This window comes from Taudactylus pleione, unplaced genomic scaffold (genome assembly GCF_031769625.1).
Source record: "Taudactylus pleione unplaced genomic scaffold, aTauple2 ptg000814l, whole genome shotgun sequence".
Taxonomy (NCBI): Eukaryota; Metazoa; Chordata; class Amphibia; order Anura; family Myobatrachidae; genus Taudactylus; species Taudactylus pleione.
In genome coordinates this window covers 1,530,008-1,554,657 of record NW_028285216.1, presented here as the reverse complement: position 1 = coordinate 1,554,657, position 24,650 = coordinate 1,530,008, and the positions used below count along the sequence as shown (strand labels likewise).

At 42.8% G+C, this 24,650-nt stretch overlaps 1 protein-coding gene across 1 annotated transcript in view; it reads left to right on the top strand.

Annotated features, from left to right (window-relative positions):
- Positions 1-24,650, top strand: part of REN (renin) — an 80,248-nt gene that overhangs the window by 43,816 nt on the left and 11,782 nt on the right. Inside the window, exons 4-8 of the mRNA XM_088458171.1 lie at positions 6,542-6,660; positions 8,343-8,539; positions 10,571-10,693; positions 12,053-12,197; positions 17,290-17,388. Of these exons, the coding sequence (XP_088314297.1) occupies positions 6,542-6,660; positions 8,343-8,539; positions 10,571-10,693; positions 12,053-12,197; positions 17,290-17,388 (683 nt within the window). The remainder of the gene's footprint in view (positions 1-6,541; positions 6,661-8,342; positions 8,540-10,570; positions 10,694-12,052; positions 12,198-17,289; positions 17,389-24,650) is intronic.

The following is a 24,650-nucleotide window of genomic DNA, read 5'->3' as shown; positions in this document are numbered from 1 at the left end:
AATCCAAGATAAAATTACGTTGTCTCTCCGGTACCGCGACATCTTTCTTAAGTGTGTTTTCAATGGCTAAAATGCCTCCTTGTGTGGGATATTACTATATAGAGACTGGATGTCTAGGGTGAGAAAACCACATCCCGGACGCCAGTGTATATTCTCTAGTTGTTTCAATAGATGTATGGTGTCTCTGATGTGTGATCTCAGAGAGACAACGTAATCCTGAAGAAAGTGATCTATATAAAGTGATAAATTAGATGTGAGAGAATTAATTCCAGAAATAATAGGACGACTGGGAGGTGTAGTGAGGGATTTGTGGATCTTAGGCAAATAATAAAAAATAGGAGTGATGGGATGGTGTATAAATAAAAAAATCAGTTGCTCCCTGGTAATCACTCTATCCATCAGGGCACTAGTAAGAAGTTCATGTAGTTCTGATTTAAATTTGGTGGTGAGATCACCAGGTAATATTTTGTAATATTTACAGTCATGCAACTGTCTGAAGGCCTCCCTCATGTAATCTGGTCTATCCAGGATGATGACCCCACCACCCTTGTCCGCAGATCAGATGATGATGGAGTTGTCATCCTGGAGAGCCTTCAGAGCCTGTCTCTCGACAGGGGTAAGATTTTTCTTCCCCAAATCCAAATAGGGGCTTTTGTTACAAAGCGTTTGAAATTCTTTCAAGGTGTTTTTATAGAACAATTGGATCGTTGGATGATTCAGTGGAAAAAACTGAGATTTCTTTTTAAAGATCCTCCCATTTGACTTTAGGGGATCTAAGTAATGCTTAATATCAAACAGGGCCACACCCTCCAACCTAGTAGGTTCATTGGCTTCTTTTTCAAGTGTTTGTAGTATAGAAAGACATTCCACATCATACGCATCCAACAACACAGGTTCCAAGATTTCCTCACCACCAAATTGGCTTTTCAGATTTTTTGAATAAAAGTACCTCTGCCTACATAGGGATTGCACATAGCGATTTAATTCAGAGAATAGATTGAACAAATTTGGATTGGAGCTAGGGGCATAATTAAGACCCTTAGATAATAATGCAATTTCTGGGTCCTTTAGAATTTTCTTAGATAGATTAAATATACCTTGAGTTTGGGGGTCTTTTAATGATGTCTGGGTCTTTGTATTTCTTGCTCGCCCCATCCCTCTCTTTCCCCTACGTCTCTGGATCGTTTGGGTGTGGGGTTTTGGAGGGGATCGTACCGGTTGTGATGGATCGGTATTTTCCACTCCAAATCTCACTCTTGAAAATCCTGATTTCTTTGTCTATTATATTTTGGTCTAGTTCCCATCTCAAATTTAGGTGTATCTCTAAGTGAATGGAGTCTAAGATGTTTAGATTCATCTAATTTGGGAGATGGAAGATTTGTGGATTTGATTTTTTTCTTATTATTCACATGATATAGACTATCATCTTTTCTCTTATCATTTAGGAACCTCTTCTTTTGATAATATATATTTTTTTTTGGAAGAATGACTGTTTTCTAATTGGTCCAGGTCTCTCATCTCTAAATATTTTTTGTTTTTTATTTTCAATTAGATCTTGTTCATATTTCTGGATATTTTGCTGTAGTTCACTCTCTCTTTTTTTTAAATCTGGGTTCATTTTAAATTTCAAAAGATTATTTTTGGTTTGTTCTATCTCACATGTAGTTTTCACCATTTTCCTCTCTCTGTATTTAATCAGAAGTTTAATTAAAGAGATAGAACACTGCTTTAGTGTTTGTTCCCACTCTGTAATCAATTCTGAATCATTGAAAATAGATACATTTTTATATACTTGCAGGCCCTTAGGGATCCCATCAAGATCGATATATTTTTGTAGGAAAATCTTATCCCACCAGTGTCTGCTCTCAGATTGCAATAATGTCTCCAATTCTAAAAAACCCTTGTTCATATCAGGTTCAGGAATCTCAATTAGCTCCTCATTATCAAAATTAGACAAATATTGTTCCCTTCTGGTTTTTAATTCACTAAACCAAGTGTATTCCACCATAGTTAATTACAAGTGTATTAAGCAGCTCAAGGAAGCAATTGAACAAACAGAAAAGGAAGATATACCAAAGCGCTTGAATAACACTCATAATATATGTAGCTGCGGCAGTTAAAAATAAGGGGAAATTGCAACCCCACACAAAAACAAATTCACAAAAAAACTGTGCTAATATACAGACATGTACATATAAAATAATTTAATGGAATCAAGTAAGAATACCAATAATAATGGCAATATCAAAATATAGGTATATAAATATAAATTAAATAAATGGTGGATGGAAGTAAAAAAATAATATACAACATACAGAAAAATAACCAAGGAAAATCTAAGGTAATATGGATAAATATCAGAATATATGAAAAATAAATAGAAAAATTGTATGAATATCAATATCATAAATTTAATACATTTAATAATAAAAACACATAATCAACAGTTCAAGTAGATAAATAGTAAATTGACTACTTGGTGTATAGAATGACACAAATATAGCTAAGTTTAGAATCATAAAAAAAACAGTCATTGTATGAAGAAAGGTCAAATGCATCAGGTAGAGGCGTTTTGACACACCTTGCTAGTTAGTAGCTTAGTATTGCAACACTGTAACCGCAAGCCTGCAATTAAGGCATCCGTTTGGGTATCCACACTAGTATGCACTCTGAAGTTAGTATTTTGAAAGGCAGTTAATGAATGTAAACGAATCAGAGTGTCACCCTGTTGGGCGCACAATGGTAAGAAAAAGGGTGATACTACTGACCAGCCTCAGGTCTCAGACTGTTACTGAAATGCAGGTAGCGTGGTTCTCTACCCGGCTGTGCGGTGAAAGATAATGGCCGGAGAAGAGAGCAACCTCAGCGTCTAGCGGCTGCAGGATCAGGTGCTGTGACTCTCTATCCAGCTGCACAATGACAATTGCCTGCCGGAGACCAAGACCGGATGGGATGCAAGGAGAGTGGTCAGGTGGATGAATAAGCACGGCCGCGACTTATCGGATTTCTCACCGGAGACTTGTCAAATCTCCTCTGCACCGGGATCAGAGGCTGCAGACACTGGGCACACTCGCAGGAGCTGGTTACAGGGCAGGACACAGTTGGTAGATACAGGCAGCTACGTGTTTCGTCCCGATCTCTGGACTTTTTCAAGCTAAATGCCCATATCAAAAGGTCCCTCCCTTATAAAGGGAGCTTGCAGATCACTTCAGAAATGGAAACAGGTTTATTAGCCATTTACTATCTAAATAACGTGTCCATTGCAATTAACATTATAATGATCCTTCCTATATAAACATATGTAAATATATCTGTAAACAAAAAACAATAAACACTATATAGTCATATGAATTAAACAAAAAATAATTTGGAGATCTATGTAGTAAATTATAGGAACAAGTTTTTTTACTTCCATCCAGCATTTATTTAATTTATATTTATATACCTATAGTTTGATATTACCATTATTATTGGTATTCTTACTTGATTCCATTAAATTATTTTATATGTACATGTCTGTATATTAGCGCAGTTTTTTTGTGAATTTATGTTTTTGCGTGGGGTTGCAATTTCCCCTTATTTTTAACTGCTGCAGCTACAGATATTCAAGCGCTTTGATATATCTTCCTTTACGTTTCCATGTAATAATTTAGCTCATTCATATAAGGTAAATGCACATTGATTCCATATGAGTGGTGGGTAGTCTCTATTTAAGGGTTCATTAAACCCAAAATACATGTTAGTTTATATAAAAGAGATATTAATAACAGTCACTCATATATATTTAAATATTTGAGGATCTGGTCACAACTGGAAATATAGGGCCTGATTTTGAGTCGCACGCAATGTCATACGCAATTGAGCAATTATTTTCTACAGTGCATGCATCTAAGTCGTACTGCACATGCGCACAGAGTCGCAGTTGGGAGTAAGGTCTCAGAAATGATCTGAAAATGTACTGAGTGTTCCTGGGTGGTGCCAGGGAGGTGGCTAAGCTGTTGCACAGAGATGGTCTGTCCTATGGGCATGTTATGGGAATGTCACAAACGTGAAGTGGTTGCAACTCAGATGCACAATTGTTCACCTTGGAGGCTGTACTCGGACGAAGAATCTGCACTTAGCATGGAGCTGGTGCAAGTGCTGATGGTGCTACCAATGGTCTATAGACGCACCAAGCGGTATTTGAGCATCTAAAGATGCTCAAAGTGGGCGTCTTAGTCCTAGCAAATTGAGATGCACACTTGTACACCAGGGAAGGGCTTACAGCAGCATTTGCATCTAGCCACAAAAGCAATACCGGCAAAAGATGAGGACATGGATGCTGTAGCATCTGATTCAGAATCATGCTCATACAGTGTAGGCTGAGGTTACACAGAAAACAGAAAAAGGCAAGGTACATATAGTACATGTTTACATACATTGCATAGGCTAACATGCAGTAATTAGATGTTTCTATAATAGGTAAGATCCCTAAAGTGACAGTAAGGTAACTTAGTAACTAATACTGAGAGCACATTGGTTTTTACATTTTGTTTCTCCTGTTTCTTAATTAAGCATTTTCGGTACACACAACATTTGCAGATAACAGCAAACAATAACTTGCACTCAATTACACTGCAAATGTAAATAGAGAGGCTCATTTAGAAATGACTGCATTTGTACATATCTGCCTACACTCCTGGAACATTTCAGAGACATCTGAATACACTGCACAACAATGAAAATGTTTCCGATGTGAAAATAGTTGCTTCCAATTGATTTCAGCATGCAAAGAATGAATATGACATTTAATACTCTCAGTTAGCTCTGAGTTCCGAGATATAGCCCATTTATGACGATGTAGGGGAATTCCTAGTGAAGTGGGCAGAATGGAGAGAATCTTACTAGCAATCAGCGTTCCGCGCAGAGGGGGCGGGGCCTAATGACCCAATTAAATGAATCAGTTATTTGTCCCCTCTCCTATTCAAATATTTATTTAATTATTACCAGTTATTTATATAGTGCACAAATATTCTGCAGTGCTTTACATAGAAGATCTGGACATTTACATCAGTCCCTGCCCCAGTGGAGCTTACAATCTATATTCCCTATATTGTTTAAATAAAAATCACAGGGGCTCTGCACTCACCATAATAGCTAACAATAATAATAATAATAAACATAATAAACAGTGGGGTTTTGGTTCATGAATTGATCAATGCATTTAAGCTTGCAGCCCCCTTCACGGGACCCCACTTTACTGCAAGTCCCTACTCTATTGCTCAGAATTATAACTTGGAACTAGCCATCACATTAGTGTTAAATTGTTTATTATGTGTATTATTATTATTAGTTATTATGGTGAGTGCAGAGCCCCTGTGATTTCTATTTAAACAATGTGGTCACATACCATGTTGCACCCCAAATCTAGGAATGGTGAGTGCCGTGGATTAGTGCTTTTTGTTTATTTGATTAATTTTTATAATTAATCATTTTGTGATCACATTTTCTCATGCACCCCTTTTAACATGTTTAATCTAACTTGTGTAGGCTGTTTTCCTAGGTGCTTTGCAACAGGTGTGCTTGATGACTGTCTCATGTTTAAAAGCAAAGTTGCTGTGAGCTTTAAACCTTGATAGCATACCCTGAGTTTAACACTAATGTGATGGCCATGTTATAATTCTGAGCAATAGAGTAGGGACTTGCATTAAAGTGGGGTCCCGTGACGGGGGCTGCAAGCTTAAATGCATTGATCAATTCATGAACCAAAACCCCACTGTTTATTATGTGTATTATTATTATTGTTAATTATGATGGTGATTGCAAAGCCCCTGTGATTTTTATTTAAACAATGTGGTCACATACCATGTTGCACCCCAATTCTAGGAATGGTAAGTGCCGTGGATTAGTGCCCCCAATTCTAGGAATGGTAAGTGCCGTGGATTAGTGCTGTTTATATATATATCTATATATATATATAGCAACAAATGTCCAGAACACCAGACAACCAGCACACCAATATATATGCAAAACAAAATAATTATATCATCCTGGTCATTTTCAAATGCTAACATTGTCCGTTCACAAAGTTCAAAGTGCAGCAGTGCAAAAATAACAGTTCCATTCTAAGTACTCATCATGTGCAATGAACCCTCATTGTAGCGTCAGTAAGTGCAGCCCGGCCCGCCAGACAGCTGTTTCGGTACCCTACAGTACCTTCTTCCAAGTGCCCTTGCTCTTGGTGTGCTGGTTGTCTCGTGCTCTGGATATTTGTTGCTCATAATCATTATAACTGAGCACCCATCAGAGTTTGAGTGTGCAGGATTTGCGATTTTTTCTTTTTATAAATATATATATATATATATATGTATATATAATACAAGGTAACTCGTGGTGCTCATGGTACTTCATGCAAATCTCCTTTCTGTAATAAGAAATATTTTAAAAGCCCAATTTGTATTGGTTTGAAACATTTAAATCCATTTATAGCATCACTTTATTTAAATATGCAGTGTCGCTTTTGCATGGTTAAGTAGTTTAAAATATTATTCTCCCATGACAGTGTCTCATAATCAGTATGACTCATCTAAATCTCACACCTACATTGAGAATGGAACAGGCTTCTCAATACAGTATGAATCTGGAAGAGTAAGAGGTTTCCTGAGCCAGGACGTTGTAGCTGTAAGTCTTACTACCATTGTTTGTTTTACTATACTGTATGTCTATATAATGATATATCTCACTCATTTAAGGTCATTGCAAAGATAGTCAATGTACATATATGGCATTTGTCCGTAGGGGACATAACAACTAGTGTAGTCACACAGATATTTGTTTTTTCTTTCTAAACCGTATTAGAAGAATCTTAGATATAATGGGCACCACGTTTTTTTTCCTGTGCAGCAGTTCCTATTGTTCCCGTATGTGCGTGCTGTCATTGCTCCTACTGTAATGTACTTGAGCATGTGTGCAATCCCATGGACAAATAAGATAGTACCCAATATCAACAGTGTGGCTGTACTGTTCAATTATAATTTATTTATCTAATAGGGAGCTTAACATTGGTTGGTATTTACCAAATTAATATGGTATATTTGGCCGCCCCTAGCTGTAAGTTACCATTGCAAGTAGGGGCGTATCTATAACGGGTGCAGGTTGTGCGGTGCACACTCTTTATCCGTATATTCAATACTTACCTCTCCGGAGTCCCACGTCGGCTGTAGCAGCACTGTACAATCACTGGCGACCATTTTCCCAGTATTTTGCACATGCACAGTAGGGAAATCACCGGGAAAATGTTTGCCGCGCCATTTTCCCAATTACCTGCGCATGTGCAGTAAATTTTGGCACAGCGCTAGAGTCCAGGGGCGCCAAGAGGGGGGGGAGCGGGTACTAATTATCTGGGCCCGGGCTTTCTGGAGGGTCCCGGCGGGGGCCCGGGTCCGGCGCCCGCCCTCTTACATCACAAGCACACGCTGCTGTGTGGTGGCCTGCACTGGGAGATTGCTCGCAGCTGCTAAGCAGCAGCCGCAGCAGTCTCCTATGCCTGTGGGGGGATCGATCACACTGATTGCGCCCCCCTCTGGCTAGATGTGCCGGACTGAAGGGCTCACAGCGCCCCCCTCCCCAGGGCACAGCACCGCTGCAAAAATATATAATTTTTTTCCCTAAGGGAGTGTGGCCATGCCTCCCGCAATTAGGCCACACACCCCCCTTCACCCTGGCCTAGCACACGCCTGGAATCTACTAGTGCCCAGAGTCTACTGCTGTGCTCAGCTGTGCACTACCGGCCGCTGGGTAGAGAGGAGTAGGCCCCGAACAGAGACTGCACACGGGCTCCCTCCTCTTTTAATACATCCCTGATTGCAAGTATTAAAAATGCATCCCTGGAAATGTGGCACTGGCATTTTTGCATAGTATTCTGAATGTAATTTTTAACATCAGTTCTGTCTGCATAAATGATGATTTACTGAAGTTATGAGTTATAGGGGTCTATGTACTAAGCAGTGTTAGAAGACAGAGTGAAAAGTGATAAGGTGCCAGCCAATCATCTCCTAACTGCTATCTCACAGGCTGTGTTTGAAAAATGACAGTTGGGAGCTGATTGGCTGGCACCTTATCACTTTTCACTCTGTCTCCTAATACTGGTTAGTAAATAGACCCTAAGTATTGTGCGGTAAGCTCTATGAGAAGGAATAGACTACAATGGTGGAAACACTGCACATGGCAAATATAGATGCACTTGTCTAGAAATAAAATGTTGGTGAGATCATGTCATGTTATCATTGATCTCTCCTATGCCACTGTCTCGGACCAATCTACCAGATGTCTCTCTGTCCCCTGCTGTTCATCCATCATTACAGGTTGCAGGTATTCCAGTTATCCAGGTTTTTGCAGAGGCTACTGCACTCCCTGCATTTCCCTTTATCTTTGCCCGCTTTGATGGAGTGCTAGGAATGGGATTCCCAGCGCAAGCAATTGATGACATCATGCCCGTCTTTGACCGGATTCTGTCTGAGCAAATCCTGCAGGAAGAGGTCTTCTCAGTATATTACAGCCGGTGAGAGGGAATGGGGCAGATAACAACCGAAGCTCTCCAAAAAAAAGTCACAGGATACACAGTACAGATCTTGCTCTACTCAGGCCCAGAAAACCTTATAGTTTAGATCCACTAAAACATTAGTTTAGGCTTCACATTCAATTGCTGCATGTTACATTACCTTTCCCTATTACTTTATGTCATTTTCACAACTTGTAGTTTACACTGTGTGAAATGTTTTCCAGCCATATCCTCTCTCTCCCCTAACCTGCTATTGCCCCTTTTGATTAAAGGCCACAGCTGCTTGGATAACCGGGATCTCCTTTCTTTGCAGACAATACAAGTGAGAAGATAAGTTCCCAATCCCTTCATATCGACGTCACTCACACTAACATGGTTCCCTATGTGGTAACAAATTCTCATTGCCCAAGAGCTTCTCTCCAACAGACTCTTGTTGATGTACAAATGAAACAGTTTTACTTAAATTGGTCCTTACCTAGTTACAGTATTAAGGAACATATACCCTAGTTCTAAGATATGTGTATTTGTTTTTTTGATCTTCATACAGAATGTAACAACAGCAACAGCAGTGCGAAGTGCATAGGGGATTGGTCTCATCCAAGATGCAATTTCCCATTCCATAATAATATATGGCACACCCATTGCACATAATACTAGATATCTGATCACCATCAGTAGCATTATATGCCATGGAGAAAATTCAGGGATCACATGCTGTCATATTGGGCTAGTGCGAGTTACACAGAAGCATGCACAGATCAGTGAGTTCCGTGCATGCTTCTGTCTTAAAAAAAAAAGCTGTAAAAGTGTAAAAATATTTTAAAAAATTACATGGGTCCCCCCTAAAAGCACAACCAGCACTGGGATTTTTAGAGCCAGTCTTGGTTGTGAAAATACGAGGGAAAAAAGACATAGGGGTCCTCTGTATTTTCATCAATCAGCACCAGGCTCAGTGACCCAGTCCTGATTGTTGAAATACGGGGAACAAAATGAGTAGGGGTCACCCGTATTATCCACAACCAGCACTGGAGTCTTTCTAGAGGGGGTGTAATGCCACAGCTATGGGACCCACTTCATGGGGTTGTCCGTCCAAAGCATTATCGCCCCACGCTAGTCAGCCCAGACCAGGGATCCCTGGGGAGATGGGAACTTTCAAAAAAGGAGTTTCCTCCTTTCCAGGGCACCTCATGCCTGGGCTGGTAGCCCAGGGCTATCCCCGGCACCCCTGGCCAGTGGGTGCCGGGTTTAGTGTGTGAAAAAAATAAATAAATAATATTGTCTTTTACAGGAAAACTAAAGGTCCCAGCAAGCCTCCCATGCATGCTGGTACTTGGATAACCACAAGTGCCAGCACGCGGTGCATTAAGGGCCCAATGGTACCTCTAGTTCACCTGCAAAATAAATATAAAAAAAACCCCACAGACACTGAAAGATTTCGAAACTTCGCGAATGACGACTCAGCTGCTGCATTCCCCATAGAAATGCATTGGCTGAACATTCTTCAGCTGAGAAAGGTGAGCCTCCGCCTCTCTCAGCCAGTGAGCGGTTCCCACCATTGATTTCAATGGTGGGAACCGCTAGGTTACTAAAGTGCACTTTACCTAGTAAAAGATTCTCCTGAGGTGGCAGGCCCAACTGTCTGCTGTAGCTTTAGCCCAGGAACTGCTCTGTTCGGTAGGACTGTTTTTCATGTATGTGTGTGTGTGAGAAAACCAATCACATATGACAATGAAGAGAATATGATTTCTCCTTCTGCTCACACCCCCCTACTGCCATGTGCAGTTAGTGAATGCATTGTAAGTGCTGCTTCTGTATTACTACATACAGCTGTATTTCCGGGACTCTAGGGTGACAGGGGCTTCTTAATAAAACTTTTGCATAGATGGTAGAGAAGTTTTAAAAACGTTACACTTATTCATTCTTATTTTGTCAAATATTTGAAATTCTTCAACATTCAACATTAATAACTTGAAATATAATATTTAAATTCTTTTACAGGTATTATACAATTGTATTTCTCTCCCACCACAGGGATTCACAACTAAATCCTGGAGGTGAGATTATCTTTGGTGGCTCAGATCCTTCCTATTACTCGGGTGGCTTTCAATATCTCAGCCTTAAGAAGCAAGGAAACTGGCATATCCACATGAAGGGGTGAGAAAATCCTCCTGAAAATACACATATGTTGATTAGCAGTGGGGCAAAGGCAATATTGTTACTCATGTGAGAATGCCAAATATCTAGAGAACAAATAACATTTGTTGATATTACAGTACATATTATTTGCTTTTAGAATCAGCGCTCAGTTATCAGCATGAATTTATTTCCTTTTATTTAGTCTCTGTAATGACATTGCAGTTTATACAATCATGAATAGTTTTGATTAATATATGTTAGGGAAATAACTACAGCCATATTCTTAGATGTCTTTACTGCAACTTACTGTAAAAACCATTTTGGAAGACCTCTGAGGGCAAATTTACTTACAGTCAATAAAAATCATTCAGGATCGATCATCATCGATGTTGTATTTCAGGGGTAAATCGCACACTAACGCTTAAAAATCGACATGTTATTAAATGTGTTATTTAGCCCCTGTAACATATCATCAGTGTTGATCGTTTTATATATTTTTTTATATCTATTAAAATTGACCATTAGTAAATTTACCCCCTGGTGTTAATTAAAGTTAATTTTGCTCCATGGGTACCAGAGGACATAACATGTGCCCCGAGAACACTACCTATAACATCAAACCAAGAACATCCATGTAAGTGATTTCATACATAAAAGTCAGTATGGAAATACTGGGTTATTTCACCAATATGATTTTTGTATACATTTAATTGAAGAACCACAAGTTCAAGAAGAGATCGGTCTTTCTCCTAAAGTAGTTTATCACATTCATATGATTTTAATGTATTGGCTTATGAAAATCCTCATGCATATTTTATTGAATATGTTTATTCACTTGTCTAACTTCCTTCTGTATAGAATGTGTATTGATATGATGAAAAATAAATGTTGATATTAAATGTTTATATTAGCTGCACTGGTATACAAAACAAATGTATTTTCTAGATACACTTGTATCCAGAGTTGTATCGAACATAGATAACTCTGCCTTATGAAAAATATACATAGCAGAACACAGATAGAAATCAAATGTATTACATAAAAGTTTCAACAGGGTATATGCAAGGCAGTTAATGAAATTAATCTAAAGACGAAGATCAGTTACTTTTTTCTTTTTGATTTTAAAAGGGTTTCCCGGGTAAGTGTTAGCTTTAATTCATATAATGCTTGCTGCAGAATGTTTATAAAAACTTGTGCAAAAATCAGTGGTGCTCATATAAGATGATTCGCCAAGTGCAGTTTCTAATAGGATGTTTTGTATATCTGACAATCAGTGGACTCCAATAACTGATTTTGATTCCCACTTGAGGTGTAAAACCACTGGATGCTTACCTTTGTGCTTAACCATAAATAACCTAAAAATATCATTTTCTGCAGGGTGTCAGTTGGTGCAGAACTCCTGTTTTGCAAAGAGGGGTGTACAGTGGCAATAGACACAGGAGCAGCCTACATTACTGGACCTGCTGGGTCAGTATCTGTCCTCATGAAAGCTGTTGGTGCCACACAGCTCCCCGAAGGAGAGGTAATGACAATAATGATAACAGCATATATTTTGAAAATTACTTTAATTCAACTACAATAATAAAGATAGGCACAATGAGGTCAATTCAATTAGCCGTGAGGAATGCAGATCTAGATTTTTTTTTTGTATGCAGCCCTATAGGGCTGTGAACAAAAAGCCCTGCGGCTAATTGAATACATGTCTGCATGAGTTATACTACAACAGCTGAACATAAAGTTCTAATCATTAAAGACATTTCACGCAGCACAGCTATCCAATTCTTCAATATATAATATACGTCTCTGCTGCTGGACTTCTTCTTTTACTATATATTCTACATTATTGTTTCACAGACCTTGATCAACAATTTATATGTTAGATATTGCCTAGTTTAAAAAACACACACAGTACAAGGTAAATAATGGTTTCCAGTCTCCGATCTGACTTGCTTACAAGGAAATGATATGCTAGTCCACACTTGCCTACTCTCCCAGATGTTGTGGGAGGCTCATCATTTTTTGGGAAGCCCCTCGCAACCCTGGAAGGGTGGCTGGATTTCCCACAGGAAGTGGGCAGGATGGGGACATAATACCCGAAATCTCTGGCCCATAGGGAGGGGTCGTGGATAAAATGACTAGAATTGCATTGTTTTGGCTCCACTCAATCCCCATGGACCCACGATTCACAGCATTTTCATAACTGGGGCGGAGTCTAATGACGTGAAAGTCCGGCCAATCCTCCCCCCCCCCCCCCCCCCGAAGTGGTTGACAGCATCTTATCTGCAGGCTACTCCCGGAGACGTGACTTTAAAAGTTGGCAAGTATGTGCTAGTCTATTACTTGTCATGTTTTGCCAGTAACTTTGCACCTTGGCAAAATCATGTTGCACTGGAGGTGTGGCAGATGTAAAACGTGCAGAGATTTAGTTTTAAAAGGGGTCCGTCCAAACATTGCTGTGTAAAAATAAAGCTGTCCAGTATTTCTGGGTTACATGCAATATCAGCCAGTATTTACCCTGTGTCACACATCAGGGTGTTAGCCCCACTTATCCTGTCCGGCACTGTCACATCATGGTTGCCAGCACTTCTTCTGGCCATCCACGGCTCTCCTAAAGCACAGTCTCTCCATTGTACACAACTGTCCTGCTGCATGGGTGCGGCCATATTGAATTCCTGTCAGGTGAACCCTCCAGTTCAATCGAATCCAGAGTTATGCTCACGTGGCTCGCTCTATCAAAAGGTATATTTATTGCCAGAACATCTCACTTTTAAGGAAGAGGACTACTCCCTGGCTCCAGTTTCCAGTTGCTTCCGCTCAGTACCTGTACCTCCTGCTCCGCTCTGTAACACACAGAGGGAGATGTACTAAGCCTTGGATAGTGATAAAGTGGAGAGAGATAAAGCACCAACCAATCAGCTCCTAAATGTCACTTTACAGGCTGTGTTTGAAAAATGACAGTAAGGAGCTGATTGGTTGGTACTTTATCTCCATTCACTTTTTCTCTCTCCAAGACTTAATACATCTGGTCCTAAGGGGTCTATTTACTAAGCTGTATTAGGAGATAAAGTGAACGGAGATAAGGTACCAGCCAATCAGCTCCTAACTGTCATTTTTCAAGCACAGCCTGTGAGATGGCAGTTAGGAGCTGATTGGCTGGTACCTTATCTCAGTTCACTTTATCTCATAACACAGCTTAGTAAATAGACCCCTAAGTGCCTGATCTCCTGCAAGTGCTCTGTCACACTTAGGGGGAATTCAGTTAGCCCCTTTAAAGCCTGGGTCTATTCAATAAGAGCCCCTTTTGCCCATCCGTTAAATTACCCTGATAACGGCTATTAAAACATAGAATCCAGGAAATGTTTTCTCGGATCTATGTGTTAACATAAATACGGCACTCGTTAAGAGACTATTTATTCGGTATTTTGGCCGACAGAAGAGACAGAAACACAATCAGGATTGAGGGACAGTCACGATGACACAGGGGTGTATTAAAACATGAGAGGGCCTGTGTGCAGTCTCCTCAATCACCAGTGCAAGTACGTGTGCCAGAGTCTACTGCACATGCACAGAAAAAATATGGCGCTGAGGCAATTTTTCCTCCAATTTCTCTATTGTGCATGCAAAATTGCCAGGAAAATAAATGCCAAGCCATTTTCAGCGCTGCCTATGTGGGAGATTCTCAAGAATGTAATGGGTGATTAAACCATTTATTAATGTTGTTTGATTGTGCTACAAATATATTAATGAAATAGTAGTACATTTCAATACAAAGCATAATCAAAGCAATTATGAATAACCTTAATTAAATACTTTTGAACCTCTAGTGATGCTGGGATACAGTATAAAAACTGATCTGGATGCAGGATCACTTGGAATTCACCAGAATACCCCAGATAGGATTCAGCATGTCAGCTTATTCTACAACTAGCCCATTTGTCTAGTATTGCAAAACACCAAAGAATTCCTTTCTCACACAATTTCAACGTGCCCATTTCTTTTAATAGAGTTAATTGCTCGCCTAGCCCAAATGTCAGAAATAGCATTTTAATATGCCCATTTATTTTAATGTTTGTACATGCATTAAAGAATTTGTTTTAATCTCACTAGTTTTGAGTTAAGGTGCATACACACGTAACGATTTTGTGAACAATTTAACTATAACAACGTCGTTATCGTTCAATCGTTGAAAAATCGTTCGGTTTCTGAGTTATAGCGATGAACGATTATAGTTCATGCGCGTTACCATTTGTAGTTTGTAGTTCATTCTGACTGACCAACTGAACGATTTTCATTAAGGGAAGTTACAAAAATCATTTGTAGTTCAAAAAATCATTCATTACACTTTAAAAAATCTGACAGATAATCTGACAGATAATGTGACAGAAAATCGTTCATAAAATCGTTCATAAAATCGTTGGTAACAAAATCGTTGTGTGTGTATGCAGCTTTAAGCTGGGTACACACGTAAAGATTTTCTGTCCAACCATCCAACTAGTTGATTGGTTGGAATGAAAATCTGGTAATGTATGGGAGTAACTGATGATCAGCAATTTGCTTATACATGCCAGGAAACAGATGAAAATGGACGTTCAGACAAGTTTGTTAAATGTTAGATCTAAACAATTTGTTCAAACAACAGTTTTTGTCCATTTTCCGGCATTTGGGAGCAAATTGCTGATTGCCATTTGCTTTCATACCTTCCCAGATTTTAATTCCAACTAATCAACTAGTTGGATGTTTGGACAGAAAATCTTTATGTGTGTACCCAGCTTAAGTCTTGAGTCTTGACAGTATGAAACCTAATTTTAGCTAATTCACAAGAGGAATTTTATAAATCAATCTTTCATAGCGATTCAGTGATCTCAGTGATTCTGCTATGCCTGGATTTTTTCCCCCAGAAGTTTGGAAAACTTAAGTATTGGTCATTGCCTTATGATTAGGAAATCGACCTGTAAATAACTATACAATTAATGATATGCTTAGATATCCTGTATGACTCCAGAATCTAATTATTGTCAGGCATAAGCTGGCCATACACCAGACCAATTTGCCTCCAACTAGTTGGTTGGTTGGACTGAAAATCTGGTAATGCATTGGAGCAAATAACAATCAGCCATTTGCTTCCAAACACCGGAAAACGAGAGACCTGTTGGTCAGACAAGTTTTTTTTTTTAATCAAACAGATTTAACCAACTTGCCTGAATGACCTTTTTCGTGTTTTCTGGTGTTTGGGAGGAAATTGCTGATTGTCATTTGCTCCCATGCATTACCGGATTTTCATTCCAACTAACCAACTAGTTGGATGGTTGGAGGAAAGTTGGTCTGGTGTATGGCCAGCTTATACTCTCTTCAGTACTCCTTAATTGACATTATGCAAATTTTACAAATATAATTAAATAATTTTTGTACTACAAAATTAATGCTGTAGATCATCTTTTGTGACACACAACAAAGACTTTAATATGTATACTGTCTAATATGTTTAGTAACATAAAATAGCATTTTATATTATTTTACATTATAATTTGCATCTATTTTTGGAACACATTTCATCAATTTGAACACAATCAAGCATACAAAGCTGACAATGTCAAGACTTACACATAGGGGTCAGTGTTTACCTAGTATACATTTTTTTTGCTAACTATGGGCCTGATTCAGAGCCGCTCGCTATTTGCGGCCGTTCGTTTTATAAAAAGGGGTGGCTATTCAAATGAACCGTTCGCACTTTGCGGTCTGTTCACGCCTCTAAGTCTGAACGAGCGAGCAAAACTTGCGGTTGTAATTTTGAAAAATACGCCCCCTTGCCGCTCGCACCATACGTCATGTCCGCTATTTATTAGATTAATCAAGTACATCGTACAGCGTATGAACTGCTCGCTATTCTTGTGGTTGGTTTTTTCAACCGCTATTTTGCGAGCAGTTCTGAGTTAAAAAAAACCAAGTGACGTGGTCAATGACGCTGCTGGATTAATTATGCACTCCCTTAAAACGCCCGTTTTGACCTTTAAGCACGCCTGCGTTCTGTTCTCCACTCCCCGTTTTCAAGCACCTTCCCCTGTTACCATCCAAATACGCCTCCTTCTGTCACTCAAAACAGCAGGCATTCGCTATATAGCGAACAAACGATTTTCGGCCGCACTGACTGGTTCGCGAATGCGTATTACAATCCGTACGCATGCGCAGATGTGCGAACATCGGTCAGAACGAACGAGCGGCCGCTTACGAGCGGCTCTGAATCAGGCCCTATGTGTAATCTATATTAACATCTCAAAAACATGACTGACATCGGATGAAGAACTTGTAATGATTATAAGATCACTGAACAGAATTTGCTGAAAATTGTAGTACAATACTCCTCCAAAAATGGTAGACAAAATCAGTAAATTTACTTGCAGCTACTGAAAAAATAAATACTTAAAAAATTTGGTGATCTGAAAAAACAAAACAAAATAACAACTATACTGACACTGCTAATCTAAACTTATACATGAATGACCACACAGATGGTATGGGTCTCAGTTGGGTTGTAAATTCCCCCTTTCATAGCCATTTGAACCTCTCTTGTCTGATGTTTGCTAAATATCTATCAATGATGTGTCATTCTCCCTCAGTACACTGTGGAGTGTGATCAAATTTCCCAGCTTCCTGACATCGCATTTCATATGGGAGGACATGAGTATACCCTGAAAGGACCAGCATACACCCTGCGGGTATGTCAATATGCAGACACCTATATTTATACAGACACTACGGGGTAAATTTACTAAGCTGCCAATTTCTATTCGATGTCATCTGAGATCAATCTCGGATGTCATCGTACGTATTTGTGTGTTTCATTTTTCAAACAGGTTACTGAATTTACTAAGCTGCCGTTCGTGTTGTTCGATGGTGTAATCATTCGATATCATTCGGATTTAGCGTTCGATTTTGACTAACTCAAACGAACAGATGCACGGAAGATCCGTGATACATGCATCCGTGTGTAAAAAAATAAACATAGATGCACGGACGGATCAGCGAGATCCATCTGTGCTTCTGTGTTTAAAAAAATAAAAGCCTTTAAAAAAAAAAACGGCTTGGCTCTCCTCCCCAAAAGAACAACCAGCAACGGGCTTTGGAGACCCAATACCGGTTGTGCTAAATACAGGGGACAAACGACGTAGGGGTCCCCTGTACTAAGCACAACTGGGGAGCTGGAAACCCCCCCCCCCAGGCCTGAGATGATAGCCCGGGGCTATCCACGGCAACCCTGAGAGGTGGGTGCCGGGTTGATTAAGTCAAGTTTGGTGCGATTGAAAGAGTTAAAATATTATCTGTTGCAGTGGTACTATAAGTCCCAACAAGCCTCCCCCGCATGCTGGTACTTGTAAATCTACAAGTACCAGCATGCGGGGCAGTACAGGCCTGCTAGTACCTGTAGTTCCACTGCAAAAAATACTTAAAAAACCACAGAGCTCACACACAGAGAAAGTAAAAGTTTATTAAAACATACATGCACACACACATGCTGTTTTTTTTTATTTACTCAGGATTTCATTTTTTTAAACACAGAAGCGCAGAAGGATCTCGCTGATCCGTCCGTGCATCTGTGTCGGCCAGCACATCGTTCATGTGCTTAATCCCCTTTCATTAGCCACAGAATTGAGTTGTCAGTGATGGTGAGATGTGAAACTCAAATTGAAAAAGGTTTTCTATTTGAGATTTCTATTTTGCATCTTTTGCGCCTGAATAGCACTATTTATCAGCCACCAGTGCTCGAAGTGTGCCGGTATGTAACGGTATGACATACCGGCACTTCAAGCACTAACCTTTTTTTTTGTTACTTTGCCGGATGCAGGAGTAGGGAACCCACTGGGACCCCCCTGATGATCGGATCATCATTGATGATCGCAGCACTGACAGTCATCAGACTGACAGCTGTCAGCGTTGCCACCTCTCCGGGATTGCCTCGGACAGTGCAAACTGTCAGAAGCAATCCCACTGTCAGCTGCTGCCTGGCGCCGCTGGGGAGGTGAGCTCGCGAGTGTTGCTGGCGGGAGGAGGGGACCTCTTGGATCCTCTCAGTAGCCAATCTCTCTGCCACCCGGCCGGACTGCAGGTCAGTGGCGTCACCGCGTCACCAGGGCGGTACGGACCCACGACACCAAGGTGCAGTCTCCCTCTCAGTGACAGGAGCCGAGTGCTGCACTGTAGTATTAAGTGAGGGAGCCGGCACACTAAACAGCCTGCACCTCCTCCACACACTGTAGCATGGGGTTTGGGCCGTGTGGCCACGCCTCCTTGTCCAAGAGGCCACGCCCCTCACAGCGTCCCTCACCTGGGTGACACCTGCACTGTTATCAGCCGCTGCCTCCTCCATCTGGTGTCCCGGAGAGCTCTCCAACTTCCTGTGTGCGCTCTGCTGTCCCATCCCCTGCCCACCGGCGCACGCAGCCATAGGAAACAAGCATTCATCAGCTGCACACAGACAGACGCTGCTGCCTAGACTCTGCCCCACAGCACTGCTGACCTTCTACACAGTACCTAGGTAAGTACAAACGGTGTCAGTGTTACAGTGCCTTGTTCTGTCACTTATCACCTTCCCTATTTGACAACCCCAAGGGATATCACACTTACACAGAATACTAGACATGTGTGTCATTCTGCACTCTATAATTACTACCCACAGACCTTCACCCTCTGTCTCTATCTGTCCCCCTCTGTCCTTCACTCTTTGCCTCTCCGTCTCCCTTTGCCCATCACTCTTTGCCTCTCCCTGTCACCCTCTGCCTCACCTTCTGCCTCTCTCCATCATCCTCTACCCTTCACTCTCAGCCTCTTCCTGTCACCCTCTGCCTCACCGTCACCCTCTCCCTGTCACCCTCTGCCTCACCGTCACCCTCTCCCTGTCACCCTCTGCCTCACCGTCACCCTCTGCCCATCACTCTTTGTCTCTCCCTGATACCCTCTGCCTCACCGTCACCTTCTGCCCATCACTCTTTGCCTCTCCGATAACCTCTGCCTCACCGTCACCTTCTGCCCATCACTCTTTGCCTCTCTGATAACCTCTGCCTCACCGTCACCTTCTGCCCATCACTCTTTGACTCTCCCTGATACCCTCTGCCTCACCGTCACCTGCCTCTCTCTGTCACCCTCTGCTCTTCACTCTCAGCCTCTTCCTTTCACCCTCTGCCTCACTGTCACCCTCTGCCCATCACTCTTTGCCTCTCCCTGTCACCCTCTGCCTCACTGTCACCCTCTGCCCATCACACTTTGCCTCTCCCTGTCACCCTCTGCCTCACCGTCACCCTCTGCCCATCACTCTTTGACTCTCCTTGTCACCCTCTGCCTCACCGTCACCCTCTGCCCATCACTCTTTGCCTCTCCCTGATACCCTCTGCCTCATAGTCACCTTCTGCCCATCACTCTTTGCCCCTCCCTGATACCCCCCGTTTTACTGTCACCTTCTGCCTCTCTGTCACCCTCTCCCTGTCACCCTCTGCCCATCACTATTTGCCTCTCCCTGTCACCTTCTGCCTCACCATCACCCTCAGCCTCTCCGTCACCCTCTGCCCATCACTCTCTGCCCATCACCCTCTGCTTCTCCATGTCACCCTCTTCCCTTTACTCTTTGCCTCTCCCTGATACCCTCTGCCTCTCTCCGTCACCCTCAGCCCTCCACTCTCACCCTCTGCCCATCACTCTTTGCCTTTCCCTGTCACCTTTTGCCTCACCGTCACCCTCACCCCAGCATCCTCTGCCCATCACTCTTTGCCACTCCCGGATACCTCACCCTCGGCCCCCCTCGTCACCCTCTGCCCATTACTCTTTGCCTCTCCCTATCACCCTCTGCCTCACCATCACTCTCAGCCTCTCTCCATCACCCTCTTCCCATCACTTTTTGCCTCTCCCTGATACCCTCTGCTTTACTGCCACCCTCTGCCTCTCACCATCTCCTTCACTCTCACCCTCTCCCTGTCACCCTCTGCCCATCACTCTTTGCCTCTCCCTGTCACCTTTTGCCTCACCGTCACCCTCTGCCTCACCGTCACCCTCTGCCCATCACTCTTTGTCTCTCCCTGATACCCTCTGCCTCACCGTCACCGTCTGCCCATCACTCTTTGCCTCTCCGATACCCTCTGCCTCACCGTCACCTTCCGCCCATCACTCTTTGCCTCTCCCTGTCACCCTCTGCTTCACCGTCACCCTCTGCCCATCACTCTTTGGCTCTCCTTGTCACCCTCTGCCTCACTGTCACCCTCTGCCCATCACTCTTTGCCTCTCCCTGATAACCTCTGCCTCATAGTCACCTTCTGCCCATCACTCTTTGCCTCTCCCTGATACCCTCTGTTTTACCGTCACCTTCTGCCTCTCTCTGTCACCCTCTGCCCTTCACTCTCAGCCTCTTCCTGTCACCCTCTGCCTCACCGTCACCCTCTGCCCATCACTCTTTGCCTCTCCCTGTCACCCTCTGCCTCACTGTCACCCTCTGCCCATCACTCTTTGCCTCTCCCTGTCACCCTCTGCCTCACTGTCACCCTCTGCCCATCACTCTTTGCCTCTCCTTGTCACCCTCTGCCTCACTGTCACCCTCTGCCCATCACTCTTTGCCTCTCCCTGATACCCTCTGCCTCATAGTCACCTTCTGCCCATCACTCTTTGCCTCTCCCTGATACCCTCTGTTTTACCGTCACCTTCTGCCTCTCTGTCACCCTCTCCCTGTCACCCTCTGCCCATCACTATTTGCCTCTCCCTGTCACCTTCTGCCTCACCGTCACCCTCAGCCTCTCCGTCACCCTCTTCCCTTTACTCTCTGCCTCTCCCTGATACCCTCTGCCTCTCTCCGTCACCCTCAGCCCTTCACTCTCACCCTCTCCCTGTCACCCTCTGCCCATCACTCTTTGCCTCTCCCTGTCACCTTTTGCCTCACCGTCACCCGCACCCCAGCACTCTCTCCATCACTCTTTGCCTCTCCCGGATACCTCACCCTCGGCCTCTCCGTCACCCTCTGCCCATCACTCTTTGCCTCTCCCTGTCACCCTCTGCCTCACCGTCACTCCCAGCCTCTCTCCATCACCCTCTTCCCGTCACTTTTTGCCTCTCCCTGATACCCTCTGCTTTACTGCCACCCTCTGCCTCTCACCATCTCCTTCACTCTCACCCTCTCCCTGTCACCCTCTGCCCATCACTCTTTGCCTCTCCCTGTCACCTTTTGCCTCACCGTCACCCTCACCCCGGCACCCTCTGCCCATCACTCTTTGCCTCTCTCTATCACCCTCTGCCTCTTCCGTTCACTCTCTCCCCATCAATCACTGCCTGACACACCCCATGTGATGCGTGCCCATGCTCATTTTTTTCTGAACGCCCTCGACTGGTATCACTGCTGACGCATTGTTGCTGGTTGCACCACTGCCGCAACTTCTACATTTTCCATACCCCCACTTCAAAATTCCCACTTCGACCACTGTCGGCCACTATAACAAAAACGAATCCTTAGTAAATTTTAAGGTCCTTTTGATGTCTATGGCAAAAGGCTGCTGAGTTGAATCGATGGTCTATTTGTTTGAAAACATGTTATTGTCCGATTTTCAGGTGTTCTCAACCAGATTTTAAACATTGAATGGAGCAAAGTCGGACGATTTTAGAGTTTAGTAAATTACGAATATGCATTTAACGGGCGATATTGCCTCATTCTATGTCATTCGAGCTTAGTAAATTTACCCCTACAACTCAGATTTTTTTTTTTACCAACATTTAGATTAAAATACACTTATAAAGATATTATCATGAGTATTCAAAAGCACAATAAAGATCATTCTAAACTTATATGCTTTATGCTAGACATTTATTGGAGAATGTGAATTGATACGAATTACATGTTACTTCTAAGAGAATAACAATTATAACATATTTGATTATTGCAGGAGAAAAAGTTTTCTTTACTAACTTTACTTTAGCATTTAAATGTGTAAAACAGACAGACCATAAGGAGGTTTCTTTTAAAACATAACTCCTGACATGTGTTTCATCATTTGTAAGGTACAATCTAATATAGCATCTAGTACAGTGGTCAGGGGCATCTTAAGAGAGAAGGGGGAACATGTGCATTCCCCGTCAAGGGCCACCGCATCATCAGTAGACTCTGGGTACTAGAGTGTGCCCAGAGTCTAATGCGCATGCGCAGATTGCCGGGGAAATGGTGCTGCAACTTCCTCACAGCGCACGCGCAAAATAATGGAAAAATGGCTGTGGCAACCATTTACCAGCATTTTGAGCAATGCTGAGGGACCCGATGCAGGACCTCGGAGAGGTAAGTTTTAAATACTATGGGTGCAGGGTGTGCGGTGCATCGCACACTCTACACCCATTATAGATACGCCCCTGACAGTGGTCTTCAACCTTACTTGGGGTGGGAGCTACTTGAAAAAAATTAGATGTCTTGAAGAGCCACATTTTATTCATTTATTATTATTATTATTTAATAACCAAATTTGTCATAGAAAAACAAAAATGCATTTATTAATACAGTGATAAAGCTACTAAGCTTTGGATGGAGACAAAGTGAACAGAGATAAAGTACCAGCCAATCAGCTCCTAACTGCGATATTTCAAAGACAGCCTGTGACATGGTAGTTGGGAGTTGATTGGCTGGGACTTTATCTCCATTCACTTTATGGTCCCACAACCCCTTTTCAAAGTGCCCAATCTGTACCTCTGATACCTGTTAAAAGCTGGCAGGGGTGGGCAGAGTGCTGCTGGATAGATTATGCAGGTGGGACAGTGGATGTCCAGTTCCCACACCCCCTCTTCAAAGTGCCCAATCAGCACCTCTGATGCCTGTTGACAGCTGTCAGCGGGGAGCAGGGTGCTACTGGATATATTATGCTGGTGGGACAGTGGATGGCCTGGTCCCACACTCCCAACAAACAGTGCCCAGTAAGCGTTTCTCTTAACGCGGTCAGTGGCGAGCCTGCTGGCAGTGTCTGTCATACAGTGACAGCTGCCGCGCCACGTGACATGCATGTCCTATGCGCGGCTTGTGCTCCGTGAGGTTATAGCAGTAGGGCGAGCTATACCTCCATGCATCACCACAAGGCAAGCTACCCAGATTGCGTCCGCAAGCCACCGGTAACTCACGAGCGACAGGTTGGCGACCACTGATCTAGTACATGATTTGCATTTGCAAATACTTCTGCACCTATTTTCAAAGTATTGAGTTTATGTAGTCCACTGTACACACCTTCCCACTGTATCATCTGGTTTACATCAGCGTTATGAAAAAAACTATTTGCAAACTCGATGATGTTGTCTGCATAGAACCCTTCTTCTCCCTGAGATGAAGAGTCTGCAGTCTATTAGAGTGGGTGTAGTAGGTATTACATGCGTCCGGTGGTTAAAACCCCGACAGCGGCAGCCCAGCAAGGGTGAAAATCCCGATCGTCCCCAAGGTAAGTATTGCCAACCTAATTCTACACCTAACGCTAACCCTCCCTTAGGGGTGCCTAACCCTAACCCCCCCCCCAAGTGCCTAGCCCTTGGCCTCCCTCTAAGTGCCTAAACCTAACCTCCCCTTCCCCGCTGCCTAAGTTCCCCCGGGGGGTGCCTAACCATAACCTCCCCCCGGAGGTGCCTAGCCCTAACCCCCCCTTTCCCTAGCCTAAAGCTAACCCTCCTGGGGGGGTGCCTAACCCTAAGTCCCCCCGGGAGCCCTAAACCTATCCCTACCCCCCGCGGCTGCCCGCGACCGGCGCGCGGCTTACCTTCGTTCGGTATGCCGGCCGTTGGTCTTCCGGCGTCTGGATATTGACAGGCGTCGAGTTGCCTGTCATTAGTACCACACCGGGATTAGAAAGTCTGGAAGCCGGCAGTCGCCATTTAGACCGTCGGCTTCCAAACTACATCCCATTAGGGTATATCTTGCAAACATTTAGGGCCCCATTTATCAATATTCACATACTCAGTGTGATCTGGGCATGATAATTGCACCTATGAT